Here is a 10,344-nt window from a genome sequence, read left to right on the forward strand (position 1 = left end):
AGTACATGCTATACTGATGCATTATTTACACATCAGAATGGCCTAAGACACTTTAACAAATCCGCTTTGATGTCCCTCTTCTCTTTCTCTCAAAGTTAAGGTAATTGATTCGATAGTTTTTATTATCAAGTGCCACTCTTCTGTTGTGTTTGTAAACTCTTGCTTCCAGTGATTAAACTTCTTTCTGAGGGAAGTCTTGGGACAGTTATGTACTACATGTGCTTACTTGCAGTTTAAATGCCATTCTGGACTTTTTGCCCAAGCAGAGACGGACAGGTCTGTTCTCAGCAACTCAAACTCAAGAGGTGGAGAACCTGGTGAGAGCAGGTCTCCGGAATCCTGTCCGCATCTCAGTGAAAGAGAAGGGAGTAGCAGCAAGCAATACACAGAAAACTCCAACACGCCTGGAGAACTATTATATGGTGCGAACCTCTGTGCTTTTTGATAGTGTCTTATTCCCTCTCCTTTTTCCCTGGTTCCATCAATAAGTTTTTAAGTCTTGGCCAGCTAGGATCACATCAATAAAGGAACCAGAAGCCTCAAAGACATCGAGCTCTTGCATCTTCTCCAAGCTAAGGAGAAAAATTTACGTAAGCAACCCAGTTGTTACCTGCTCTCTGAGTTTGTTTGGCTGGCCAGGAGTTGTAACCCTAAACTGGCTGCAGTGCTGTGGCTCCCTGACCTGCTTAGAGTGAATGGGTATGGGAGGAGTTTGGCAATTTCAGAAAAGTGGCCAGGGGATACTTGAGACACTACTGCAGGAGGGGTGTTGTGGCTGGATGGGAAGAGTGGGAGCTTAAGTATTTGCTTTTACTTAGAACACGATATGTAAGAGAGTAGTATTCCACATGACGAAGTGTGGGACAAATGATCAGTATTAAGAAATTAGGCCTGTAGGCATTTATCAGTGCACATTGAATGGAAGAAACTGGCAGATCACTTTGTGTGAAGTCCATTTTCTTACTTCATTTTTCTTTTCTTTTGCATTGTATAGATCTGCAAAGCAGATGAAAAATTTAATCAGCTGGTGCATTTTCTTCGACAGCACAAACAGGAAAAACATCTAGTCTTTTTCAGGTAATTCTGTTTGTGTTTCCTTGTGAAAACAGGGTGGTGTTTTATTACTTAAATTCCAAAGCTGTGCCCTGTGTTGACAAGGACATGACTATTTTAAAAGTGATCCGTTCTAATAGCTGTCTTGTAGAAAATGGTGCCTAGAAAGAGATTGATCCTTGCTTCATGTCAGGATTATTTTGAACTTTATTAAGCAAAACATAAATTTTATATGCATTTTTGAAGTAAGGCATTATAGATGATTATATGTTAATTATAAAAATTATGTACATATTTTAAATAAAAATAGGCAGTATTTTGAAAGGTCTCGGATGACTGTAGCTTGACTGTCTAAACCAGATTAAAAATACAGCATTATCCTTTGTTTTTATTGCCTGTCTGTATCACAACAGCACGTGTGCCTGTGTGGAATACTATGGGAAGGCTTTGGAATCCTTAATCAAACAAGTGAAAATAATGAGCATTCATGGGAAAATGAAACACAAGCGTAACAAGATTTTTACTGAGTTTCGGAAGCTCCCAGGGTAAGAACACATGAATAGGCTAGACTAGCCAAAAGTTAAAATAGTAAGGGATGCGTAATTTTGTCTGACAATACTTTTCTGCCACTGAAGTGTGGAAGAGTGGCATTGTGCTGAGGAGAAGGATGCTAGTAGCTGGTTCTGAATGTATTTTTAATAACACAAACTATGCATAGGTACTCAAAGTACGATTGCAAATGAAATGAAAGTGTGACTGGAGTATGTCCAGCCTAATTTAGATAATCCATGTGGCAGGGTGGAAGGTGCAGGGACATGGATTTAGGATATCCTGCAGCCTGGGACCCTCTGCAGTTTGCGGTGCTTGGTGGGCAAACATAGGCACTATGAAGCCGATCATTATTGCTGCTATCTGTGTTACTCTTTTAACTGGCCGCACTGTAGTGTCACGTGCCAAAACCACACATGAGCCTTGCTGTATAAATGGAGCATCAGTAGGGAACTGGCAGTGAAAATAACCTTTCCCTGATTGGTAACCAGAGTGGAAACCCAGGATACTCTTTGATTAGTACATGAATAAGAATATGGCAACACAGTGCTGTAATTTACCTGCAGGAAAGTATTTGTCAGCTTTGCAGGTTGTTTTTAAGAGACTCTTGCCTCATTAGCTGTCATTTTTTTATTGCGTGGGGCCTGAATTTTAGCATTTTATAAGAAAAATAATTACCAGTAGACTGGAAGAACATGCTGTTTAAAATAGCATGCTAAAACTATCAGTCTTGTCTTTTATTAAAACATTTGTAGTATGACATCCAGCTGTGGTGGGTGCTGCGGTGGATGCAATGGTGATGTAAAATAGAACTTGTAACAGGGAATTGATTTTTTTTTTTTTTTTTTTTTTTTCTTAGTGATATGTTGTCTGTAATACAAATCATGTTCCTTTTGACGATGTTACGTAGAATTTTAGTTGGTTAAAGCTGCAACTACCTTATAATATTTGGTCTCTTTTCAAAAACCAAATGTTTTAAAATGTTTTGTTCCTCATAATGTAGATGCAGAATACGTGGCTGGGGGAGACTGGCTCTTCTCAAACCACAGTTTAATGAAAATACGCTTTTTCTTCTTCCTAGTGGCATTTTAGTTTGCACTGACGTGATGGCTCGTGGCATAGACATTCCAGAAGTACACTGGGTTTTACAGTATGACCCACCTAGCAGTGCAAGGTACAACTTCAGATCTTAAGAACCTTTACTCTACTTGTGGTCATGTTGTACTGTTAAGGTATAAATTGAGAACTTTCCGCAACTGCGGAAAACACGTTAAATCATTGCCTGGAACTTAGTCTCGGTGAACACACAAAATAACGCACAAACAAGGGAGGTTGGAACACTGCAATTTTTGTTGTAATTGCTGTGAGTTGAGGTGACTTTGTGTTGTATGTGTGTAAGTCAAACGGGTGGTTGCCACTTAACACTTGTGTGAAGAGGCGCTCTGGTGTAAAGCTCAGTATGAGAATATCAAAGAAATCACGAGAGGCAAGACACTAGGGTGAACAACAACAGAGATGAGAGTGGGGACGGAGCTCTTCAGGGAGCGGTACATTGAAAGTTCACATGGAAGGTGCTTTTCCCTGTATTTTAACTTCCAGTGTCATAATTCTCCCTACAACTTCCTTAAACTCCATCCTGCCAAACAGGTGCCCCTTGTTTTAGTGCACAGTCCTAACGGTTGAGTGGGACTGCTACATGTCTTGCATTTTACCGAATCCTGCTGGTTTAGTTCAAAAGTATATAGCATGCTATATTTTCCATTCCATCAAATTTCCCCTTTTGCTGTCTGTTTAATACTTTAAAATCAGACTGAGCATCTCTTGTTAAGTCAGCTCTCTGTTGTCATTTCAGTGCCTTTGTGCATCGGTGTGGTCGAACAGCGCGTATTGGCAACGTAGGCAGCGCGCTTGTATTTTTGCTTCCCATGGAAGAATCTTACATTAACTTTCTCTCAATCAACCAAAAGGTTAGTAGACCAAATTCTACCCCAGAGCAGGAAAGGGCAAGGGGACAGGCTTACTGATAGGAGTTTTGAAATCAGAATTTGTAGAACTTAAAACATTATCTATGCATATGACCTTAGCAGAGGGGTTTGTTAAAAAAAGACAAGAGCTGCTTATTAATCAACAAATGCAACTATTTGTTAGAACACGATTGCTCCCCATGCTACCTACTGCGTTTGTAATAGGAATATCTGGTGCATTGAGTAAGGAAAGGCTTTTCCTTTCTAAGGGTGTGGAGATCGAGCATTTCCAGAAGGGTATTGCTGGCTCACACTCCTACCCCCAACCCTCCTGCCACCAGTTTATACACTGCACCCTCTGGCTGTTTAACTCTGATCAGATTTCCCATGTCTGGTCCTGCATTTGTGGGATTAATTGTATAAATTCTCTAGAGGCCTGCTAATGAGAACGTAGCTTGATAAAGCATGAGATGAAGATGTTCCCTCTCCTGAGCCGCAGTGTGCGAACCCTTCTGCTGGGCTAGGGCAGCTGTGGGGGGAGCTGGATGGTGTTGGAATGACCAAGCAGAAGGGGGAAAGGGACTCAAAGCTAAGATTAACTGGGGAAGAAGCGTGTTTGAAGTTTCACAGTGCATTTTAAATCACTAATGGTGTTGGAATGATCAAGCAGAAGGGGGAAAGGGGCTCAAAGCTAAGATTAACTGGGGAAGAAGCGTTGTGTTTGAAGTTTCACAGTGCATTTTAAATCACTTGGCTGAACTCTTCCTTTGGTTTTCTGTTTCTTTTCTGGTTTTCAGTGTCCCATGCAGGAAATGAAACCACAGGCAAACGTGTTAGATCTTCTTCCAAAACTGAAGTCTATGGCCCTAGCTGACAGGGCGGTGTTTGAGAAAGGGATGAAAGCATTTGTGTCTTACGTCCAGGCTTATGCCAAACATGAATGTAATCTGATCTTCCGAATAAAAGGTAATTCCCAGCAGGGGCTGGTATCCTTTACTGTCCCTTTCAGAAGACAGTATTTGGTCTGGCAAAAACCATAGCGTTATTGTCTGCAAGTTTCAGCTACTGATTCCTGTTCTCAAAGTTGCTTTCTGCCACATTAGACAAAACTACTCTATTTTTTTCAAGCAACTTGTTTCTCATTGCTTTCAAGAGAAAACATTTAATTAGTAAATTTGACCAAAAATGACATACACATAAATAAAAATTATTTAGTATAAAGTATAGAATGAAGACAATACAGCAGGATAATTCTTTTCTGTGACTTGCAAAGTTAAATTAACGTTTTTTATCCAGCAGGAAACTGATGTTATATTTATTTTGACAGATCTGGATTTTGCTAGCCTTGCCAAAGGTTTTGCATTGTTAAAAATGCCAAAGATGCCTGAACTAAGAGGAAAAAGTTTTCCAGACTTTACTCCAGTCACTGTTAATACAGACTCCATTTCATTTAAGGATAAAAATAGAGAAAAACAGAGACAAAAGCAATTAGAACAACAAAGAAAAGAAAGAGAGGAGAATGGAGGGAAAAAGAAACCCATAAAGAACAAAGCCTGGTCAAAGCAGAAAGCCAAGAGGGAGAAGAAAAAGAAAATAACAGCTAAAAGGAAGCGTGAAGAGGTAAACTGTGCCCGTTCTATTAGACTGCATGTGATTACTGTAGCGCAGATGCATACTTCCAAATGGCAGAGAGCCAGTGGGATTTTAGTTGGATGGAGCTGACAACTCTAAATTAACTTCTTAGGACCTCGACAGGCAAAGCTTAAAAAAATTGTAGAGAAGCTTTTTGAGGCCAAATGCTAAAACAGCTTCTCAGCACTCCGATGCTTGTCAGTAATGTTTTTATTTCTCAGAGGTGCAGCAGTACAGCAGGATGGTGGACAGTATTTGATTTTTTTTTTCCTCTTAGGTTTTTTCATTTCTCAACAAGTGTAACTGAGAGTTAGACAGTTTCCTAGGTAGAAATTGAGTATTATTTCCTGCTTGCACACTCTGGCAAAATCTGAGTTGTAAAATTCTCTTGTGTTCAGATGTATAGAATGAAAGCTTTTTGGTGGTGCTTAATTTCTTATTTTTCCACTGTCAACAGGGTTCTGATATTGAAGATGAAGATATGGAAGAGTTGCTGAATGACACAAGACTCTTGAAAAGATTAAAAAAAGGAAAAATCAGTGAAGAAGAGTTTGAGAAGAGAGTAATAGGCAGCCAGAGTAGACTCAAAGCAGAAACTCTTGCTGACTTAAAGTCTGAAGGTTGACAGTTATTCTAACCCTGCTTTTACATTAAAATACTGCTTGTATCAATAAAACTGTATTTTTGTAACAATGATGCAGAGAACAGAATTGATCTAACTTCTTCATAAAGAGACCTGGCACCCATAAAGATATACACACAAGCCTGCAGTTAAGAACAAAGCTAAAAGCACCGCTCTTGTATGGCACAGCAGGAGCTGCAGACTTACATATGCAGCCTTGTGCATTTTTCCTTTTTTTTTTTTCTTCAGGTACGTACCACAGATTAGTAAGTAACAGCATATGGATACACCATAAGGTATTTTATTTTACAATATTAAAATACGCCACCCATCTTTAGAAGTAATTTATTTTAGGTCTTTAGAAGCTGTAGTAAACTTTTGGATTTTTTTTTTTTAAACAGTGGTCCATCCACATGTAATGTTTTGCTTTAAAAACTCAAGGCAGCTGATAATTACATTAATCCTTATAATGTTGTCTCCTTACCATGTCCATATAACTTGTATCATCTTCCATGTTCTTACAACTGTGATATTCACTGAAGAAGATGATACATCCTGTACACAGAGTCCCCAGTTACAGATAGAGTTTAATAAGTTCATCACTGACAGCTGATGGAGTTAACACACCGAGGTCTGTAAACAGCAACGTAATTAGCGATGGTGATGTGTAGTCAATCCAGGGATGCTCCTCTGTTAGATTCTGACTTGTTTTCAGAGTGTCTGCTTTGTACTAGAAGGAAACGGAGACCATTAGTTGTTACACAACTGCAAGTTAAAACCTCTTCTGGGTCTTGAGCAGATGTTTGTGGTAAAACTGAAGGAAGTCAGTTGCTTTAAGATGAGGCATAGGCTGGTGCCACCTTGGTCTCAGCTGTTTTGTCTTCTTTATAAAGTACAATTTCTAGTTCTGAAGTTTATTGATTTAACTGTTTCTTGCCCTCAGTTGCTCCTGTGCCCCAAAGGAAGCACTTTAGGAACTAAATGTTAGTTTTGCGACAAATCATGGCTGTTTGACGTGTGACTCTTAACATGGAGCAACTCTGTATTATGGAAAGGAAGCTATCATAGAGAAATCCAGATAAATGAAGGCATGCTTAGATGAAAGTTTTTCATAGACACTAAGTGTGCATCTTAGCTGGCTAAGAAGTAATTCAAACTTCTCTTACCTTAAACTTATCTGGGACGTCCTGCTGATTTAGAGGGAAAAGTCTTACAAACTTGAAACTTTCTGCTACCACGTAAAATGGCTTATTCTGAGCCTTGGCACACACAGCAATTTGATTAGTGCCAATCTGTGGAGACAAGTGGGAAACAACATGCAGATTCAGTGCTTGCATGACGTAATACCGCCCTGTTTCTAACAATAAATAGACGTTTACTGGATAATGTCCAAATAGAAAAGATTTTCCAGAAAGCCTTGAATTATTCAAAGAAACCAAACTTTAAAAGTCTAGAGTTTACAGAATGATGTAATAAACTCGCTACCTTGTTAATAATGCCTCCGCTTTCAACTACACCTTCAGCACCAACTAACACCAGGTCCACTTTCTCCATAATGTAGCTGTTAGAAGGGGGAAAAAAATGCAAGTCTTACTGGGTAATATGACAAATGACTTGCTGAACAGAACAGAAATTAGTAATTCAAAGAGTCTTTCACTTTTCTGAACTAGTTTCATCTACCTATGTAAGTCTGTGCTGTTATGCATCCTTGGAGTGAGCTTTAATCTGCTTCCCTGGCAGGAATATTAAGTAACCGTATCATCTCCAGCCATTCCTGACCTTGGCAACTGTGTAAATGCTACAAAGCTGTGAAATCTGACTAGGAATGATACTCGAGTTACAGGAAAATGGGTGTCTGTGATAAGATACTACCTACACAGTGAAGTCTAACTGCACCGTGACAACCTTAGCGAAATACATAGGATGCCCCTCATCTAATCCCCTTTTTTTTACATCCCTCCAATGCGTTTTTTAATTGAAAATACAGATCTAAAAAGAAATCCACCAACTAAGTGATTTGGATAGGTTTAAGGTGGTAAACAGAAGTTGTAGACTTGTCTTCCCTAAATTCTTGGGCATTTTGCATTTACGCAAGAATTGAGGTTCAGATTTATTATAGTTCTTTCTCATGTTTTGGTAATCTAGTAAATAGCTTAAGAAACCCAAAAATGATAACATGTATGCAAATTAGAAAAAAAAGTAGCCTTTTTGTGTAGCACCTCAGTTTTTTGTTTGTTTTTTTTTTTTGTTTGGTTTTTTTTTTTGCAGATATCCCCAAGTTCTACACTTAGGTCTGACTCCATTTTTCATTCTAACATGCAAACATCAAATACTTGCTTTGTAGCAGGCGTATTCTCCTAATCGTGCATCTAAAGGTGTAACTTGTTCAGCTTGTTTGACGGCTATGACAAACAAAGTAACAACCTCTGTAGTTTGAATGAGCTTCTAGGAAATATACATAAAGCACTATCAAAGTAAAATTGTGATGAACAATATTAAGACTTAACGATCAGGCTTACCCCACTGCAGCATCCAGAATCACAGTCACAGGAATGTTCAGCTTCCTCAAGGCTTTTGCCATTTTTTGCCTATTAGAAAAAACATGTTTGAAGCTTAAAAGTTTTCTTTAAAGATAACGCTAGAAAAATATTGTCTGAAGGGCTAAAACCCATGACTGCCCATGTTCCCTTGCCTATAGTTTTGGTTTGTGATGTATCCTCTAATAGAAAGTAAGTTCTTGTCTAGAAATGGAAAAAACCAGATTCAAACAAACCCAACAGAAGTCAGTTTATTTTAGCAGTCAGGAATTTAGCTACAGAAAGATGAGTCGGTGAACTATTATTAAGATGACAGATTACCTAAACTGTCTCAGCTTTTCCATCAACAGGGTGTAAGAAACAAGAAAGAAAGGATGGGGTGCATCAGTGGCTAGAAGTTACTTCAGTGAAGCTGGAAAATCATATGTGCTTTACTTAACATCCTTAATTCTAGTGAGACTGGTTAGCAACATGTATTATCCGGTATGTAGGATTTATTACTTCACTGACACCACGGTGTATGGTCTGAAGAGGGAAACTTTGCTCTCTCGCTATCAGTAATACACTTTATTTGGCATCTTCAAACAATGGTGTTAGCTAAATGTTTCACTTTGCTATGCCTAATATAATACTGATTATACAGACAACTGGAAATCAATTGTCTCCCATTTCCCCAGGAAAATGTAGGTTGCCTGGCACTGACTGAAAGTTTGTAAACCTTTCTTGAAAACCTAGGAAACACTTATTGGAATATTTAGTGTTGAAAATTACTTGCTAATATTGGGGTTTTTTTTTTTTACTTGTCCAGAATAATGTGATACTGTAAGTGATAGTTACCATTTTAAATGCTGCAAACAAGCCTATCAGCTTTTCTTGAGGTGTGACAGATTTGATGCTAGCTGTAACTTACCCTGTTAACCAAGATAAAACACAAATTAATGAATACTTGCCCTGCTTGATCTGGCTGTGATTCAGTAACATAAACACTGAATCGCTTCTTTGACTCAACAGCTGCTTCTAACACTCTGAGGACCACTCTTGAGTAGGCATGTGTCAATATTCGCTGGAAAAAAAGATAACCAGATGTTACTTTTGGCTGAGCTTTGGGAAATCTTTACTTTTGTCAAAGGTGTCATGGCTTTTACTTCACACAACTGTCCATCATTGTTAAATAATAACGTATGTCACTTGTATTTTACAAATCCTAGGGTAGCTTGACTTCATGTGGCCCGATATGATGTGGCCAAGGGGTGATGATCTAGTACTTTAAATGGAAACTTGAAGTTGTGACTCCTCAGAACCAATTAGAAGTAGACCACAAGTTAAAGTTGGGCTGCATGGAGGCTCAAGTTGGGGGTGGTGAGTCATAATAAAACAAAGCGATGGGTGATGCTACACCTATGTACTTGCAGAAGCCACCATCAGACAATGCTGTTGTGAATGTTAATGAACTTCACTCCCCTCCCCTTCTGTTTTTCCCTTACTGCAAGCAGGAGAGCAACAGAAGAGGAGTGACCCAGCCTCGGCCTACTTACGGCACCATCTCTGATGAAAGGATGACACAGCTTGGCGATCTTGTTCCTCGAGAGAGAGACTTTCCTCAGGAAGATCTCCCCGCGCTCGATCATGATTTCTTTGCACTTGGAGTAGTCCTGGAAAACACAGCAATGCCTGCTGTGAGGCTGGAGGGTCCCCCAGCATGGCTGCGCGGGGGGCAGCCACCCTTACCGAGTACTCCAGGGAGGTGAGGCTGATGAAGCGCAGGAAGAGCTCCCCGCCGGAGGAGACGGCCACCGAGGAGTCCACCCGAGACAGGGTGTCGATGGCGGCCAGCAGGCTGCTCCTCAGCCCCTGGATGGTCTCCCCTGCGGGGAGGCAGAGGTGCGCGGTGAGGGCAGGGCTGGGCCTCACCGACACGGGCCTCGTCGTGGGGAGACCCGGGGCAGAGGGGGGACCCCGTCCCACCCGGGGCCAGAGGGGGGGCGCG

At 40.1% G+C, this 10,344-nt stretch overlaps 3 protein-coding genes across 4 annotated transcripts in view; 2 read left to right on the top strand and 1 right to left on the bottom strand.

Moving 5' to 3' along the window:
- The window catches only part of DDX55 (DEAD-box helicase 55), a 9,386-nt gene extending 3,550 nt beyond the window's left edge, over nt 1–5,836 (top strand). The window contains exons 7-14 of the mRNA XM_009643131.2: nt 233–422; nt 995–1,077; nt 1,467–1,598; nt 2,684–2,776; nt 3,455–3,569; nt 4,364–4,532; nt 4,894–5,186; nt 5,656–5,836. Of these exons, the coding sequence (XP_009641426.2) occupies nt 233–422; nt 995–1,077; nt 1,467–1,598; nt 2,684–2,776; nt 3,455–3,569; nt 4,364–4,532; nt 4,894–5,186; nt 5,656–5,823 (1,243 nt within the window). The 3' untranslated portion in view covers nt 5,824–5,836. The remainder of the gene's footprint in view (nt 1–232; nt 423–994; nt 1,078–1,466; nt 1,599–2,683; nt 2,777–3,454; nt 3,570–4,363; nt 4,533–4,893; nt 5,187–5,655) is intronic.
- Nucleotides 5,837–6,374: 538 nt separating this feature from the next.
- Nucleotides 6,375–10,340, bottom strand: EIF2B1 (eukaryotic translation initiation factor 2B subunit alpha; the record flags this gene model as incomplete). Its single annotated transcript, XM_009643132.2, has 7 exons — nt 6,375–6,550; nt 6,987–7,112; nt 7,306–7,381; nt 8,340–8,408; nt 9,308–9,420; nt 9,893–10,009; nt 10,086–10,340. Coding segments are annotated over 7 exons (912 nt in total), but the record flags the coding sequence as incomplete, so codon positions are not given.
- Nucleotides 10,158–10,344, top strand: part of GTF2H3 (general transcription factor IIH subunit 3) — a 6,190-nt gene continuing 6,003 nt past the window's right edge. For both annotated transcript variants that reach the window (XM_035898595.1, XM_035898596.1), the window contains exon 1: nt 10,158–10,238. The gene's annotated coding sequence lies outside the window, so the exon portion shown is untranslated. The remainder of the gene's footprint in view (nt 10,239–10,344) is intronic.

This window comes from Egretta garzetta, unplaced genomic scaffold (genome assembly GCF_000687185.1).
Source record: "Egretta garzetta isolate BGI_Z169 unplaced genomic scaffold, ASM68718v1 scaffold447, whole genome shotgun sequence".
Lineage (NCBI taxonomy): Eukaryota > Metazoa > Chordata > Aves > Pelecaniformes > Ardeidae > Egretta > Egretta garzetta.